This window comes from Oryctolagus cuniculus, chromosome 9 (genome assembly GCF_051225735.1).
Source record: "Oryctolagus cuniculus isolate XC-2025 breed Fujian yellow rabbit chromosome 9, ASM5122573v1, whole genome shotgun sequence".
NCBI classification, from domain to species: domain Eukaryota; kingdom Metazoa; phylum Chordata; class Mammalia; order Lagomorpha; family Leporidae; genus Oryctolagus; species Oryctolagus cuniculus.
Window position 1 is genome coordinate 87272681 of NC_142875.1, and position 18645 is coordinate 87291325.

The 18645-nt window shown below is 42.3% G+C and overlaps 1 protein-coding gene across 5 annotated transcripts in view; it reads left to right on the forward strand.

Annotated features, from left to right (window-relative positions):
- The window catches only part of USP12 (ubiquitin specific peptidase 12), a 105445-nt gene that overhangs the window by 60686 nt on the left and 26114 nt on the right, over nucleotides 1-18645 (forward strand). For all 5 annotated transcript variants that reach the window (XR_016213368.1, XM_089304299.1, XM_089304300.1 and 2 more), the window contains exons 3-4: nucleotides 3330-3543; nucleotides 15459-15688. Coding sequence is in view for 4 of the 5 variants with exons in the window: in XM_089304299.1 (XP_089160425.1) it covers nucleotides 3330-3543; nucleotides 15459-15688 (444 nt within the window). In the remaining variant the exon portion in view is untranslated. The remainder of the gene's footprint in view (nucleotides 1-3329; nucleotides 3544-15458; nucleotides 15689-18645) is intronic.

Genomic DNA, 18645 nt, shown 5'->3' on the forward strand with positions numbered 1-18645 from the left:
GTTAACTCGACAGACTTGTAGGAAGGTTACTGGTGTTGTTTTTTAAGGTGCTCATGCTTCATGGCAGATGGGGTATGTCATAAGACCTGAAATTCTACTCTCGATAAGTTGAAATGCATGGGGGTTTAGACCTGATCCCTTTGTTTTAAACTTCCATGTCAACCTTCAACCTAATTTTTTTAGAATCTGTTGATAATTATTGCTTCATGGGTTATTTGCAACCATGGCTTCTCATTTTACAGCAATTATCCTATAAACAAGAATTTCCTTCATCAACTATTTTGTACCCTTGAAATACAGTTTCTTATATTTTAAAAATCCAAGATGAAATGTTGATGGTGGTTGGTTGCAACCGTCAATGGAGAATAGCGAGGCTTTCTTAAAAATGTCATTTTAATTCATGGACTTTTTTATAGCTGTCTTTTTTTTTTTTTTAAGATTTATTTATTTATTTGAGAGGTAGAGTTATAGACAGTGAGAGGGAGAGACAGAGAGGTCTTCGATCCGCAGGTTCACTCCCCAAATGGCCTCAACGGCCGGAGCTGCTCTGAGCCGAAGCCAGGAGCCAGGAGCTTCTTCCGGGTCTCCCACGCGGGTACAGGGACCCGAGGACTTGGGTCATCTTCTACTGCCTTCCCAGGCCATAGCAGAGAGCTGGATGGGAAGAGGAGCAGCCAGGACTAGAACTGGTGTCCACATGGGATGGCTGCAGGTGGAGGATTAACCTACTGCACCACAGTGCTGGCCCCTATACCTGTCTTATAATTCACTGTAGTGTTTCTTTTGAATGAAAGTTGACTCTTATATGCCCACAAAAAAATATATTCCAGACTAATTTTGAATCTTGTACATTTCTTGGCCCAGATTTTATATCAGCCACCCCTCTAAGGTTCTTTTTGGCTGGAAAAAGATGCTTAGTGACTACAATTTAGATACAGGGGGAACTTGTCACTGCCAAACCTTTCAGTGGACAGAGCTTGAAAACAGATAGACATAGCACACACATAGACACACATGTGCACACAAATGCACACACCCTTAAGAGTTATCAAAGGCATGAGTTTATACTGGAAATTCCAGGGAAAGTTGATAGAACTTTGGCTTCCCTAGCTTTTATTATAGTATCTTTTTTTCCTTCTATATTAAGCTTTTAAATAGTTTCAGAATAACAATAGATTTTCTTTGTCATTCTTGTTATTCTTCAATTGTATCTCACTGGGCATGTGTATAATAAAAATTCTCTGTGTTAAAAGTCACCTGAAGTCATTCTTTTCTTTGTGTAATTCCCAGAGGTTTATAAATGTCCATTTATGGTCAATCTTGGAATTTTTGTTTCTTTTTCTTTACTTAATTCTTTTAAATAGGGTATAAAGTAAACTTTTTGTAGCAATATGCATTCCTTCTTAGGTATTTCATTTTCATCTCTCCATTCTTTTCCCTCTATCAATAACCATTTACATTGGCTTTTAATTTGTCTTCTCTAGGTTTTTTTTTTTTAGTAAGTATAAGCAAGTGATCTGTAGGCATATATTTGATATCACCTATTCATAAACACTTTTCTGCACCTAGTTTTTCTAACTTAATATATATACATTCTCATCCCTTTGAAGTAAAATGAGAATTGTCTTCATTCTTTTTTTATGATTACATAGCATTCCCCAAATCCTCACTGACTGCCTGTTGAGTGTTCCATTAGTGACTTTTGAAGCCAATGTCTGTTAATGGGAAGTGAAACAGAAAGCAATATTTGTCTAACTGTGTGTCATTTACTTTATAAGGTAGGACTCCCCCCTTCCATTAAAAATATATTTGTTTATCTGAAAGTTTGAAAGGCAGAGTGACAAAGTGGGGAGAGGGAGAGGAAATGAGGGGGCAAGAGAGAGAGGATTAAGGATTGAGTTTGAGATTAGTCTTTTGTCTGCTGATTTACTCCCCAAATGGCTGCAACAGCCAGGGCTGGGCCAGACTTTAGCCATTTTGATACTTTTGAACTGTGGTTCACCCTAAGTAACTGAAACCTTGAAGCATGAGGGCCTTGTCTTTCCAGCATGTCAAAATAATGCCACTAGGGCCGTTGCTGTGGTGCAGTGGGTTAAATCCTGGCCTGCAGTGCTGGCATCTCACTTGGGCACCAGTTTGAGACCCAGCTGCTCCACTTCCAACCCAGCTTCCTACTCATGCGCCTGAGAAAACAGAAGAAGATGGCTCAAGGGCTTGGGCCCCTGTATTCATGTGGGAAACCCAGAAGAGGCTCCTGGCTCCTGGCTCCTGGCTTCGGGTCCACCCAGCTCTGGCCATTGTGGCCATTTGGGGAATGAACCAGCGGATAGAAGACCTTTGTCTCTACCTTTCTCTTAACTCTGTCTTTCAAATAAATAAAATACATCTTAAAAAAAGAAGGAATAATGCCATGTGGCCTTTGAGCATTTCAGTGCTTGGTGAGCTGTCACAGCCAGGACCTTTAATCTAACATTACTGGGGATCTTGTGTTTGTTTGTTTGTTTGTTTGTTTGTTTGTTTGTTTTTAACTGTTACCTGCTTGATATTTTTTGGATGCACCTAAGAACCCGATAGAAACCCATTTTTTGTGTTATATTTTCAAATGCTTAGTGTACAAGCAACATCGTAGTAACAATGGACATGTGAAAAGAGATTACTTTTAATCCTTTAATATTCTCTCTATTTGTAACTGTAGAGTTCTTTTTTTTTTTTTTCTTTTCTTTTTTGACAGGCAGAGTGGATAGTGAAAGAGAGAGACAGAGAGAAAGGTCTTCCTTTGCCATTGGTTCACCCTCCAATGGCCACCACGGCCGGCGTGCTGCGGCCGGCGCACCGCACTGATCCGATGGCAGGAGCCAGGTGCTTTCTCCTGGTCTCCCATGGGGTGCAGGGCCCAAGCACTTGGGCCATCCTCCACTGCACTCCCGGGCCACAGCAGAGAGCTGGCCTGGAAGAGGGGCAACCAGGACAGAATCCGGCGCCCTGATCGGGACTAGAACCCAGTGTGCCGGCGCCGCAAGGCAGAGGATTAGCCTAATGAGCCGCGGCGCCGGCCATAACTGTAGAGTTCTTTAAACCATTTTCCATAAAGACCAAATTTATTGCATATGTTCTTCAGTTGTAACTTGAAACTGATGTCTAGTGCATCAATTTAATGTTAAAATGGCTAACAGGCAACATAATTGTTTCAGAACTTTATGATACCTTTTTCAATTTATGTGGAGCTCTGATTCCCTGATTGCTCTTTCTGTTCTCCCTACTATACTCAGGGAGATTCTTTTGAAAATATCGTACTCCAAGTTTAACAGACTGTTTTTGTTCTGTTCTAGTTTGGGAATACCTGCTACTGCAATTCAGTTCTTCAAGCACTTTATTTCTGTCGTCCGTTCCGGGAGAAAGTTCTAGCGTACAAGAGTCAGCCCAGGAAGAAAGAGAGCCTTCTCACCTGCTTAGCGGACCTCTTCCACAGCATCGCGACTCAGAAGAAAAAGGTCGGCGTTATCCCTCCCAAGAAGTTCATAACAAGATTACGGAAAGAAAATGGTAATTCTTCCACTGTCCAGCGTGTTGCTGCCGTCGTAGCAGGGTTGACTGTGGCGTACCGTAATTGATGTGATTGTTGAGCACTGCCTTTATGCCTGATGACATGTGGGCCATGGGAAAACAAAGGTGACCTCCCTGTCTTTAAGGAGGTCTAGTTTGGTGGAGGAGATAGACGCACAGTGGTTAATATGAGGTGTGATTAATGTATGAAGTGTTTATACAAAGATGAAACCTCTGTATAGGGAATAAGAAATCATCATTTCTATCCCTCTTTTCTTTCCCTGTTTGGCTTTTCTGTTGAGACTTTTTTACATGATGATGCACTTGTGTGTTTTTTTTTTTTTTAAACTTTTATTTAGTAAATACAAATTTCCAAAGTACAGTTTATGGGTTACAATGGCTCCCCCCCCCATAACTTCCCTCCCACCTGCAACCCTCCCATCTCCCGCTCCCTCTCCCATTCCATTCACATCAAGATTCATTTTCAATTATCTTTGTATACAGAAGATCAATTTAGTATATATTCAGTAAAAATTTCATCAGTTTGCTGTTTGGCTTTTCTTTTGAGACTTTTTTACATGATGATGCACTTTTTTTTTTTTAAGAATTATTTTATTCATTTTAAAGAGTTACAGAGAGAGGTAGAGACAGAGAAGTCTTCCATCCGATGGTTCACTCCCCAGATGGCTGCAGTGGCCAGAGCTATGCCGATCCAGAGCCAGGAGCCAGGAGCCAGGAGCTAGGAGCTTCTTCTGGGTCTCCCACATGGGTACAGGGGCCCAAGGACTTGAGCCATCTTCTACTGCTTTCCGAGGCCATACCAGAGAGCTGGATTGGAAGAGGAGCAGCTGGGACTAGAACCAGCGCCCATATGGGATGCTGGTGCTTCAGGCCAGGGCTTTAACCCACTGCGCCACAGCGCTGGTCCCACACTTGTTGTTTTCACATTGCTTTCATGTCAGTTAACTCATTTGATCCCTTGCAAGAACCTTAAATAGAAAGCATGTTATTTCCCTCCTTTTAGTCCCCATGAAGAAGACATAAGATAACTTGTTAGGCATCCCCCCTTGGGGAAAGGAAAGAACAAAAATAACTCAGACCTCCTGGTTTAGGGTAGATAAATTTTAATCCTCCCTCCCCCTTCCCTCTTTTTTTAAAAGATTTATTTATTGATTTGAAAGTCAGAGTTACACAGAGGTAGAGAGAGAGGCAGAGAGGGGGGTGGGTCTTCCATCTGCTGGTTCACTCCCCAGTTGGCTGCAACAGCTAGAACTGCACCTATCCAGAGCCAGGAGCCAAGAACTTCTTCCATGTCTCCCACATGGGTGCAGGGGCCCCAAGACTTGGGCCATCTTCTACTGCTTTTCCAGGCCATAGCAGAGAGCTGGATTGGAAGTGGAGCAGCTGGAACTCAAAGCAGCATCCCATATGGGATGCCGCCACTGCAGGCGGCAGCTTTACCTGCTATACCACAGCGTAGGCCCCCTTCTCTCCCCCTTTCTAAAATAGTTACTAGGTAAGCCCCACCTCTCATTTCTCCTTTGAAATACTTTTCATCTGATTTTTCCAGTGAGCCTGTAAGTTTTGACATTTTCATCTCCATTTGCATGAGATAATGCCACAGAAATAAGTCCTTGGAATTAATTATTAAGCACACTACTATGTATTTCTGCCCTTAAATTAGTCAGTTGATGCTGTTTATTATCATGTGAATTGAGATAAACCAGATCATGTCTAGTTCCCTGAAATAAAAGATGACTCTGAAAATAGTATGGCATGTGGTAAAGATTTGTTCATTTTCCTCACAGATAGAGAACAATTTATTAATTACTCAGGAAAGTATATCCTGTTTATTTCTCTCCTAATGAAAGCTAAACCTGTTTGCATTCTTAGATTACAGATCTAAGTATCTTCTTTTTTTAAATAAACTTATCTTTCAATTCCATTTTTTTCAAGAACATTTCTTTTTTTTTTTTTTTTTAAGTTTTATTTTATTTAATAGAGTTACAGAGAGAGGTAGAGACAGAGAGAGAGGTCTTCCATCCTCTGGTTCACTCCCCAGATGGCTGCAACGGTTGGAGCTGCACTGATCCAAAGCCAGGAGCCAGGAGCCAGGAGCTTCTTCCTGATCTCCCACATGGATGCAGGGGCCCAAGGATTGGGCCATCTTCTGCTGCTTTCCCAGGCCATAGCAGAGAGCTGGATCGGAAGAGGAGCAGTCAGGACTTGAAGTGGCACCCATTTGGGATGCCGGCACTCCAGGCAGTGGCTTTACCTGCTACGCCACAGCGCTGGCCCCAAAAACATTTCTTTTAAAGTTTCATTTTATTTATTTGAAAGACAGAGTTACAGAGAGAGGTAGAGTCAGAGAAAGAGGTCTTCCATCCATTGATTCACTCCAGAATTGACAGTAACGGCCAGATCCGAGCTGATCTGAAGCCAGGAGCTAGGAGCTTCTTCTAGGTCTCCAACATGGCTATCCTCTGCTGCTTTCCCAGGCACATTAGCAGAGAGGTGGATTGGAAATGGAGCAGCCGGAACTCGAACCAGTGCCCATATGGGATGCCAGCACTTCAGGCCAGGGCTTTAACCCACTGTGTCACAGCACTGGCCCCTTCAGTTTTTAAGAAAGACATAGGGTGGGTATTTGGTACAGTGGTTAAGTCACTGCTTGGGACACCCACATCCCGTATTAGAGTACCTGGTTTGAGTCCTGGCTCCTCTGCTTCCAATCCAGTTTCCCGCTTATGTACATTCTGGGAGGCAGCAGATGATGGCTTAGGTACTTGGGCTCCTGCCACTCAGTTGGGAGACTGGATGGAGTTCTGGGCTGCAGGCTTCAGTCTGCCCCAGTCCTGGCTGTTGTGGGCATTTGGAGAGTGAACTGGCAGATAAAAAAAATCTCTCTCTCTCTGCCTTATAAATACATTGGAACTAAATAAAAATTGAAGAACAAAAAAGGAAGCCAAACATAACCTGTTAGAATGTGGATTATGTGATCGAGCCTTTTTAGTCGTCGTCGTCGTCTTCTTTTTTTTTTTTTTTTTTGACAGGTACAGTTAGACAGTGAGAGAGAGAGAGATACAGAGAGAAAGGTCTTCCTTTTTCCGTTGGTTCAACCCCGCAAATGGCCGCTACGGCCGGCGCACTGTGCCGATCTGAAGCCAGGAGCCAGGTGCCTCCTCCTGGTCTCCCATGTGGGTGCAGGGCCCAGTCACTTGGGCCATCGTCCACTGCCTTCCCGGGCCACAGCAGAGAGCTGGACTGGAAGAGGAGCAACCAGGACAGAATCCGGTGCCCCGACTGGGACTAGAACCTGGTGTGCCGGCACTGCAGGCGGAGGATTAGCCAAGTGAGCTGCAGTGCCGGCCTTTTCAGTCTTTGTGTTCGCATCTGTATGAATCTTTAAGGGTTTAGTTTTGGCAGACAACTGTGTGAGTGTTAATAGAACATGCCATCCATTCCTTGGCACTTTGTTATTATTTTAGAAACGTTTAACACCAAAAATACACAACTTGTACAGTGTATATTTTATTTTCCTTTCTCTTCAATAGTACATTTTTTCTTGGTTACTGTTGAACCTGCATGGACTCTTTAAATATATAAAGATTTTCTTTAGGTTGGCTTATGTTGAACACAGAGTTCAAGATCTGTGTTGGAAGCCTGCAGGAAGCCTGTGTCTTGTTTCCTTGTAAAACCAGGGATATTTATACAGTGTTTATGATTTCTGAATAGTTCAGTATTTTTTGAAATTTCTTTTGTTTTTATGCAGAGTAATTTGGTAGTAGACTTCTGATAAATACTTCCTTGAATAAGACTGATGGCAGAATGAACATTATAATCCAAGCTTCTCTTTTTAAAGGTTTTGTTTCATCTTTCTAAATCTTGGAAATAATATATATATTTTTAAGATTTATTTATTTTTTTGAAAGGCAGAGCTATAGAGAGGCAGAGGCAGAGAGAAAGAGATATTTTCTATTTGCTGGTTCCTTCCCCTAATGTCCACAGTTGACTGGAGCTGGCCCCATCCGAAGCTAGGAGCCTCCAACAGGTCTTCCATGCCAGTGCAGGGGCCCAAGGATTTGGGCCACCTTCATCCTCCACTACTTTCCCAGGCCATACTAGAGAGCTGGATTGGAAGTGGAGCAGCAGGGACTTGAACCAGTGCCCATATGGGATGCTGGTGAAGTAAGTGGTGGCTTTACCCACTAAACCACAGCGCTGGCCTTGGAAATAATATTTAAACGAAAATTACTTTTATCATTTGATTTGCTATTATTTGTAAAATAGGTTTTGATATAAATTATTGGCTTTCGACTTTTTTCCCTTGAGAATTATGTAGAGAAGAGCATAGAAAGCAAAGACGATCTAATATATTACCCATTGCATATCTTTCATTATGAAATTTTAAGTTTCTGAAAAATATTACCCATTTCAGTAGTTCCAGTAACTTTGAGTGTTGGACAGTTCTTTCTAAATCAGTTTCTTCTTTGCCATGTTAAGAACTGCATGTTGTGTTTTCAAAAGGTGGTAGCCCTGTATATTATTTTTAGCCACTCTTTTTTTTTTTAAGATTTATTTTATTTTACTTGAAAGTAAGCATTGCATAGAGAGAAAGAGAGGCAGAGAGAGAGAGAGAGAGAGAGAAAGGGAGAAAGAGAGAAAGAGAAAGAAAAAGAGGTGTCTTCCATCCGCTGGTTCACTCCCCAGGTGGCCGCAACAGCCGGAGCTGAATCCGGCCTGGTTACTCGAACCGTTGGCCCATATGGGATGCCGGTGCTTCAGGCCAGGGCTTTAACCCACTGTGCCACAGCCTTGGCCCCGTTAGGCACTCTTAATTTACATTACTAATCTTTCTCTCATCTCTTAGGAAGAACCAATTTTAATTTCTATTCACTAATGAAATTTTGCTTTTAAGATATAATTCTTGTTAGCTGCCTGATGATAACATGGAAGGGCTCTCGGACAGTGCTCCTCCTACAGTGTGATGGCACTAGCTGCACGGATGGAGTCAAAACTGATGGTGTGAGTCGATGATTATATTGGTTTCTAATGTGTGCTAGTGCTATCTAGGCGTTGGGGAAATGGAAATGAACCTTCAGGGGTCTGAAAGTCTTGTGGGGAAGACAGTCAGTCAACAGTGATACAGTGTAGTAAGTCATGCTAGAAAGAGAAGGAAGCAGGGAAGAGGGTAGAGAAAGAGAGTGGCTAGTGGGGAAGGTCTCTGATGAGGTTAGATCAGAGACTTGAAGCAAGACATAAGCCATTTGATGATCTGGGGCAGAAATGGTACAAGCAGAAAAGAAAATGTGGTTGCCCTGAGTACTTGAAGTAAGATGAAGATAAAGTCAGAAAAAAAGGCAAGGGTATTTTGAAAGGCATGGGAAGCCATGGAAGGGTTCTGAGCAGGTGGGTGATGTTCTGATTTGCATTAGGAGAAGATCCCTGGGCAGATGGGCAGGGGTGGGCGGGCATACAGCATGAGAACAGAGGCGAGGTATTCCAGGTAAGAAATGAAGTCACCTGTTTCCCTAGAGGCTCTTTGTTGTTATTTTGGAAGAAATAAACCACGGGTTGATGGTTTAATTGTGTCAGTTGGTGTGGCCTCTCAGCTAGGTGGTTTTGGATCATTTAAGATGAGCTTGAGGGCCATGTCAGCTGGCATTTGTAGCCGTGCACCCCTGCTCACTGAATAGCAGTACACATGGTCAGATTGTTGTTTGATTGTTGTTGTTTGTTCATATTGTTTGAGATGCCAAATCTGCAGTTCACCGTGTCATCTTAGCTGTTTCAGCCTCTGTTGTTCATTCAGTCATTAACTCATTCAAAACATGTCAGTCACATCTAATTTATCGCAGGCTCTTGTGTAAGTGCCAGGGACATAGCAGTGAACGAGACAGGGAATCCTTGTTCTTGAGAAACCGCGAGTACATAGCAGTGTTTCAGGTGCCATGGAGAGATTTAAAAAAAAGATTGCTCAAATGAGGAAGTATTAGTTGTTTGCAATAGTATCTATGAAATATATTTGAGTAAGTTATTTCCCATATTCATTTCAATATTTTCTTTTTCTTAAAAAATGCATAAAAGGTATTTTGTGTAGTGAAAGCTATAGCTATTTCTGAGTTATGAAGAAAACATAAACTCTTTTTAAGAAGTGATTTTGGTATATATGTGTGTTGTGTGTTAATGTTGTAGTTCTCTCCAGACTAGCATACTTTATAATCATATATTTATTTCATAGTGAAGTTGTCTCTCTTACTAGACTGTCAGTTCCATGACGGAGAGAACCCATTTGTTTTTTCTTGTCATTGTATTCCCAGCACATAATCCCATTACTAAAACATAGTAGGTGCTTAGTAAATATTTGTTAAATTAGTGTTTAATTTATCAAAGCAAGTATGAGGTTCATCTTTTCTATTATACACTCAGCAGAGAAGAAAGCCAGCATTTAGAAGCTGAAATGTGACACAGTTCAAAGGGATTTTTCTCGAGGTCATCCCATGGACGTTTTGATGTTTGTGTGATCCAGGTTGATGTTTTTAAAAAAAACCGCAGTGGATGATTTCCAGCACCGTAGGATTCTGGCATACTCAGTAGCTGTAGTTATAGAAAATGGAGTGTATTTTTAATCAATTTTACAAAAGTTTAAAGAACATTTTTTGGTTTCCTTTGCATCTCCTTTCCAGAGCATTCAAATCAATTGAAATATTTTTGTAGATATGAAGTCACTGTTCCCTGTTAAAAGAATACCCAAAAATTATGTAAACTTTTTAAAACAAAGACGTTTGCACATTTTTTGTTTTAAAAAGAAATTTGTTGTTTTGAAAAAAACATGGCAGAATGCTAGATTGTTTTTTTTTTTAGCAGGGAAATAGTTATACCGCCTTGAATTGTGGCACTGAGCAGTCTGGCCTTCACAGCCCTTCGGTGGTGCCTACAAGATCTTACTAGCCTTCTCCCGTTCTTCGCTTTCCAGTCGCTCCTGTCGTTCTGAAGCCTCTGATCCACTTGCACGTTCTCCACTCCGGTGCTTTGGTGGTGGGCCTCCTCCAGAGCCCTCTCCTGGGTTTGTGAGCTGGGCCTGAAAGGTGAAGGAAGGCTCTTGATTTCTTAAGGGGTTCAGGTTCATTCAGGGAAGCCGCCTAGACACTGAACCCTCAAGGTTAGTACAGGGATCAGGCCAGCAGTGGGAGGGGCTGGCAGATGGCGGCCTCAGAGAGAGAAGGGTCTAGGGTCACAGTAGGCTGGATCTCGTACATTTTTGTGACGGAGGGTGAGATTTGACGTGCAAGTGAAAGTGTAGAGGTTGAACAGTGGCAGCAGGAAGCTAGACAATGCCAGAGGTTGCGGTACTGGGGGTGTATGTAGAATAGAATGGGTTGCCTATAAAGAACAGCAGAAAGGACCAGGATTTAAGAAAGTCCCTAGGAAGAGGAAGAAATGAGGGTACCACGAGGGAATGAAACTAGTAGAGGACAGGAAACTGGGGTTGAGGGGTGTTTTCTGTTTTCAGGGATGGAGGATTATTGCATCGTGAGCGGAGATAAGAGGTGATTGGTTTCAGTTTACCTCGATTTCAGCTATCTGAGTCTTTCCACGGTGGACACATGTGAGGGCTGTAGGCATGACTCAGCCTGGCCTCACTGAGGCAGAAGAGGGTGCTGAAGCCACGAGCTGTCAGTGTTAGTGGTCGCTGCTGTGACTTCTGCTATGAATAGGCAGTAGGGAATGATGTCACACTGCTCTGAGTCTACGATACTTTCTGGGCAAAAACCAGTGGACACTTTACAAAGTTAAAAATGAGGACGTGTTAAGTCTGGTGGGCTACTGTACTATCGTTCCTAGAACTCACAGCTTTTATTGTTCTTGAGAATAACAAAGAGAATTTGTGGAGGGTTAATGAAATCCCTCAGGTGAAACTTAGGGAAGAGAGTGTGGCTTCTGTTGCATTCTTAATGTAATTGTATTTGACTTGATATCCAAATTTGTGGAATGGATTTTAGTATGTGAAAAAATAATGAACATGGGAGATTTCATGTGGATTTTACCACCTGATACAGGAGGTGGCAGGGAAAATGCTTTGGTAGAAAGATTCAGGTTCTGTGAATCAACCTTTGTGTTCACAGTGTGGAATGGAAGGAAAGGAGACTGTCATGGGGCCAAATGTGGGGAGCTGACTTGATCTAGATCGATCGTGGTGGAAATGGAGGGACTAGCAAGTGGTTTTTAAGAAGTGTCAGGGTGTGGGGAATAGTTGAATGTGAAGAGTATGAGCAGCAGTGGAGGAGCCCCAGGAAGTGGGTGTTTTCTGGAAGCCTCTGCTTTATTGTTAACACATACAAATGATACACAAGCTGAGCATACCTCATCCAAAAATCTGAAGTCCAAAGTACTCCAGAATCAAACTTTTTGACAGCTGATAGGACACTGTAGGAAGATTCCATGTGTGACCTCTGGTCACAGTCAGTATGCAGGTGCACTAAAAATAGTTCATAAAGTTACCTTGGGCCACGTGTATAAGGCATATATGAAACATACATGAATTTTATATTTAGACTGGCCTTATCCCCAAGATTTCTCATTATGTATCTGCAAGTATTCCAATAACTAAAAAAAGAAAAAAATTCTGAGACACTTCTGGTCCCAAGCATTTCAGATAGGGATATTTGACCTGTGGTAAAATTTTAGTACCTAAAAACCAGTGGTTCTTTGGCTTCTCTGCCCACTCCCCGGCTATTCAGGATTCTCTTCCTTGGAAATAACTTGACCAACCCCTGCCATAGCTTTTTCTATGTAGTCACCTATGTCCGAGGATGTCCAAAAAGCTAGAGCTACATCCTGTGGGGCCTTCTGGTTAGCTGTTTGTTATAAACACTCAGACGTCCTGATTTCACTAATTCATATCTTGGGGATTTTACCATGTTAGTCCATAGGAAACTATTTGCTATTCAACTGTTGCCTGGTATTTCATAAAAAATTATAATTAAAAAAATGCATTTTGTTGATAAACATTTGGGCTGTTTTCCTGTCCACGCTGGTTTCCGGGCGTGCCCAGGCGTGTGCTGGCACTGGTGTCCAGGAGAACCAGCTTGTGTTCCTGTAAGGGTGTTTCCAAGTAGCTCATGCTCTGTTTCCCACTGCTTCAGGCTCCCAGCTGCAGTGGTTTTGAGTGTTTCTCCACACAGAGCCCGCACTGGACTCTTCAGACAATGTGATTTTGACAAAGTGAGAAGCAAAAATTATGTTTGTTGCTTTAATTTTTATTTCTCAATCACTTGTCTTTTAAGATTTGGGCATTTCTATTTCTGCATTGAATTGCCTGTTATTTCCCTTTGCTATTTGTTGTTGTTGTTGTTGGTTTGTCTTTTCTTGTTTAAAAAGGAATTTGTTGAATATGTTGGATTTTCAGGCTTTATTTCCTCTGGACGTTAACATGCAAAGATGTTATGATTTATCTGATCTCTCCCATATATCACAGTGCTGAGTTTGTATATAGTCTTTCTTTATAGATTTAAACAGTGTTACTGTTCAGTTGCAACAACAGTGATAAAAGCAAGCGGTCAGGATCATGCAGCACTGACAGCATTGTGTTCTGAGCACTTTGGTCTTCATAATCATCTTGTGAGGCATGTACTGCTGTTAGCCCAGTTCTTCAGATGAGGAGCTGTGGCTCCAGGAGGTTAAGTTCACTGCCCGTGATGGACATGTCTAGAGCTAGGACTGTAATTAATCCTAGTCTGCACGACCTGCTCTAGCAGCTGCACTGGAAATTTATACTTCCGAAAGATCTTTTGACACCAAAATAAAACTCATTCTTTATTTTGAAATCCCCATTCCTCCCTATAAAGACTTTACCTTTGCCATTTTTTTACAGTAACTTTGCAAAGATAGATGGTGTCCCCCTTTGTTCATTTTTTTTTTTTTTTAAGATTTTTTATTTACTTGAAAGGCACAGTTAGAATGAGAGAAAGAGAGATATGTTTCATCTGCTGGTTCTTCAAATGGCCTCAATGGAGCCAGAAGCTTCTTCCAGGTCTCCCACATGGGTGCAGGGGCCCAAGCACTTGGGCCGTCTTCTGCTACTTTCCCAGGCACATAAGCAGAGAGCTGGATCATGGCCAGTGCCCATATGGGATGCCAACATTGCAGGCAGCAGCTTAAACTACTGGCTCTAAGTTTCACTTTTAAAAAATTTTTAAAATGATTTTTAGGGGCTGGTACTGTGGCATAGTGGATAAAGCTGCGATCTGTAGTGCTGGCATTCCATATGGGCACTGGTTTGAGGTTCCAGCTGCTCCACTTCCCATCCAGCTCTCTGCTATGGCCTGGGAAAGCAATAGAGGACTGGGCCCCTGCACCTGTGTGGGAGCCCCGGGAAAAGCTCCTGGCTCCCAGCTTCAGATCGGCTTACCTCTGACCGTTGGCAGCCATTTGGGGAGTGAACCACCAGATGGAAGACTTCTCTCTCCCTCTCTTTTCTCTCTCTCTCTAGCTCTTCCTTTCAAATTAAATAAATAAATCTTTTTAAAAAATCATTTCTAATACATGAAACTTAATTTTATGTAGTCATATATGTATCTCTATTAAAATTAATTTTTAATTTTATCTTAGACTTTTTCTAAATATTTGAATTTATATGTAATATTTAAAAAATATAAACTAATCTTTCTGGAATTTATTAAATGTATATTGAAATGTACATTTAAAAGTGATCCAAAAATAAAATGAATCCTAAATTGCTAGCTTTTCTTAATGCATTTTATTGAATAATCCCCAGTTCTTGTTGAGTTAACAGGCTCACCCTGGGCAGTACTTTGGTGCTTGCTGGAGTTCAGCTGCCTGGTTTGAATCTTGTGTCTGCCACTTCCTCATACAGTAAGGTTAATGACAATATCACGTGGTTGTTATGAGGCTCCAGTGAGGTACGGCCTCTGAGGTCCTTACTGCTCTGGTGGTGGGGTTGTGGAATGCCAGGCAAAGGGTGAATTGCTTGGTGTTAGCATGCTGGCATTCCATTATACTCACTCAGTTGTGTAGTTATGAGGAATGTTTCATAGAGTTATAAATAGACTAAATAGGATCTCTTTAGAGGGGGCCCTAGAAATTATCTGGATTAAATTCAGATTTCCTGATTCCACATCAGAATCCGACTGCACAATAGATTTCCCTGGAAGAGCTCTTACTCCTAAATCAGAATCTCAGTGTTTACTTCTAATAAATGCTATGGTTCTTAAGCACTCGGCTTGGCCTTGGCAGGTACATGTTGAGCTTCTGCTTTAGAGCTGATCTTGTTGTAATATTTGTATAATAATAGGTTAGGTAGGTGGCCAGCTTTGCGGCGTAGTGGGTAAAGCTGCTGCCTGCACTGCCAGTATCCCATATGGGCGCCAGTTCTATTCCCAGATGCTCTTCTTCCAATCCAGCTCTCTGCTATGGCCTGGGAAAACAGTAGAAGATGGTGCACATCCTTGGACCCCGGCACCCATGTGGGAGACCCAGAAGCTCTTGGCTTCTGGCTTCGGATTGTCCCAGCTCTGGCCATTGTGGCCATTTGGGGAGTGAACCAGCAGATGGAAGATCTCTCCCTCCCTCCCTCCCTCCCTCTCTCTCTCTCTCTAACTCTGCTTTTCAAATAAATAAATCTTTAAAAAAAATAGATTTGATGAGCTAATGAAAAGCAGTTGCTTCTTTTCTTCTCAGGATCTATTATGTAGATGTGTGCTTGCCCTTTTCTAATGGATTAACTAGTAATTTTTCTAAGTTTTGGACATAATTGTAAATGTTTTTTGTTCATTACTAGTAATTCTTAACATTTACACTTTTCCTTCTGATAAAATACTAGATGTCCTTTAAAATATATTTAAAACAGTTATTGATTCTGAAATAATTCTCCAATATTATGTTTTTATTTTTAGAGCTTTTTGACAACTACATGCAACAAGATGCCCATGAATTCTTAAATTACCTACTAAATACGATTGCTGATATTTTACAAGAAGAGAGAAAGCAGGAAAAACAAAATGGTCGCTTACCTAATGGTAATATTGACAGTGAAAATAACAACAGCACACCAGACCCAACGTGGGTCCATGAGATTTTTCAGGGAACATTAACTAATGAAACCAGATGTCTTACTTGTGAAACTGTAAGTATGTCATACAGTTTTGTCTAGCAAACATGTAACTCATTGTATTAAAAGTTGTTCCTAAGGATGAGTGTATGGGTGATGAAAATTTGGCAATCCTTAGGCATAGAATAAATGTTAAAAGACTTGCTTTTCAGTAGATGTGTAATTTTCTGTAGTGCTGTTTATGGTCAAAGAATACCTGGGGTGGTCAAAAGGTAATTTCTGCAGTTTAAACTATTTGATTTTGTTTCAGCGTAGAAGGCCATAGAACTGTGTTATGGAAGTTGTATGTCTTAGTTTAAGCTCATAGAAAACTCGCAGGTCAGGGAGAAACATCTGTGCCTCTCTGAGAAATGCACTGTTAGGTGATTACATAGTGCAGACATCAGAGTGCACTTCCATAAACCTAGATGGCTGATCACTGGAAGGGACAGAGGCTGCTGCTGGTGTAACACGGCATGCTCTTTTATAGAACTGCGTCTTTATGAGTAGAAGGAGTGCACTCTGAAATAATGATAAAATGTATAGTACAGTAAGTGCATAAGCCAGTAACATGGTCGTTTATTAGCAAGTTTTGTGTACTGTGTAAACTGTGCTGTACTTTATGTGACCAGCAGTGCGGTAGGTGTGTTTGCACTGGCATCATCACAGGCTCATTAGTAACTTGGGCAAGTGTTTTGTAGCCTGGGGATTGGAGGCGGTGGAATGTGAACATTTTTGAAGGAGAGAGAGTGATAGCAACCATTCTTATTCACAGTGCTGAAATGTTTATTAATGTGAATCATAAGGGATGGGTACCAATCCTCCTACCTGGCCTTTATGAAGTCCTCCTGTGTCTGCAATAATACTTCGAGATAGTTTCCCCAGAATTGAGGGAATGAATCGGAACTACTTCCTCAGAATCTAATTTGTCATCATGCAGATTCAGCACTTGGTCATGGCTCCATGCCTTTATCAAGCCCAGCCTGAGGGATGCAGTCCAAGATTTCTCGGGTGAATGTGTGTCATTTCTGTATTCAGCATTGCACAGATCTCTAAGCACTGACTCGGCTTGTAGAAAATGGGGAGAGGGTGGTGGGATACGAACCAGAAGGCAGTCTGATCTCAGGGTGCTCACAGGCTGGTGGTGCCTGGCCACCAGGCAGTCAGGTAGCCCCAGTGCAGTGTGGGAAGGTGTAGGCGAGCACAGGATGCTGTGTGAGCCATGTGCCAGCCGGCCTGATCCAGGTGGACATGGGGCTGTTTGGGAAGGCCAGGACTACATTTCCTAGATGGTCTGGTGCTTGTGTTTTAGTGTTTTTGTGAATATCTTGGCTGGTAGGGACTGGTTCTGTCTTTTCCTCTTGTGGTGCTCTCTTTGTCCTGGAGGGTGGGGTGGTTCCTTCACTTCTCTTTTTTCTTTAAATGTGGTTGGTCCCCAGAGTTTCTTTGCATTGGAAGGATCACATTCCAGTTTATTATCAGTGTACATGAGTCCCACTTCTGGATCTCCTGCCCGACATCTTCCTTGAGGTTTAGCTTGGCTTTTCCTGATCCAGGCTGTGACATGGCTTTGGGACTTCAGCTCAGCAGCAACCAGACATGTTCATAACTGCTTTTCCTAGTGAAATTCTGTTCCACTTGGTGACGGTGACCTGGTGCCAACACAGTTGCATATGCAAACATAGTAACTCCACCCAGGTGACCCAGTGCATCTGTGTCAGAGCTTTTAGGTTATCATCAAAGTCAATTTAAAATGAAGACTCCCGAAACTGAGAACTTCATTTTCAACAAAGCTAGTACTTAACTTACTTGAAAGGCAGAGTAACAGATCTTCCATCTGCCAGTTCTCCCAAGAGGACTGCATGGGCTAGGGACTCCATTCAGGTCTCTCAAGTGGGTGGCAGGGGCCATTCACTACTTTACCACGTGCATTAGCAGGGAGCTGGATCCAAAGCCAAGAAGCCAGGTTATCAAACCTGCACTCTGATAATTAGATGCTGGTGTCACAAGCTGTAGATTAACCCATGGCACAATAGTGTTGGCCTCTGAAAACTTTATTTGGAGAAAAACCCCATTCCAAGAAGCCTCAGACAGCTGAATCTGTACTTCTCTATCTGGACAGAAACCCCTCCTGATAGGGCTGTGGCCTGCCTCTGCCATGCCATCCACTTTGCTGCAAAATGAGGTGATTTTTCCTTAAACACAGCATGTTCTCTTTTGTCTCTCTGGTCTGTCTTTCGTCTTCTTTTTCACTGGCTGTTTTGAGACCTTGTATCACTATACCTTACATTGTACTGTGGAATGACAGCTTATGGGAGTCACGGTCTAGGGCTAGCTTCATGTAGAAATGAAGCAGGAGCTGGTGCTGTGGCATAGCAGGTAAAGCTGCCACATGTGGTGCTGGCACTCCATATGGGTGCTGGTTTGAGTCCTGGCTGCTCCATTTCTGATCCAGCTCTCTGCTATATAGCCTGGGAAAGCAGAAGAAGATGACCCAAGTCTTTGGGCCCCTGCACTCACGTAGGAGACCAAGAAAAATATCCTGGCTTCTGATGGACCCAGCTTCAGCTGTTGCAGCTGTCTAGGGAGTGAACCAGTGGATGGAAGAACTCTTTCTCTCTTTGCCTCTGCCTCTCTGTAACTCTGCCTTTTAAATTAATTAATTAAGTAATTAATTAAAAAGAAGAAAGAAATGAAGCAGAGTTAGAATTACTCTGGAAACTCCTGTAAGCTGTAGCAACAGGCACAGTACCCTGCTCTCTAATTTGTGTGAGTGTATACTCTGCACCACTACAGAAGCTCTCACAACTTAGTGATGCTGACTCTATCACGTTGACATGATACCAAAACAGGAGAACGACCTGTCACTCATGTATGGTCAGTGGGCTGGAGGTAGGCATGGCTCCTGCTTGTGTGCTCCTCTTGGAAACAGATTCTTGAAGGAAACAGTTTATGTCTAACTTCTGTCCTATTCCAGTTCAAATAGAAGATGA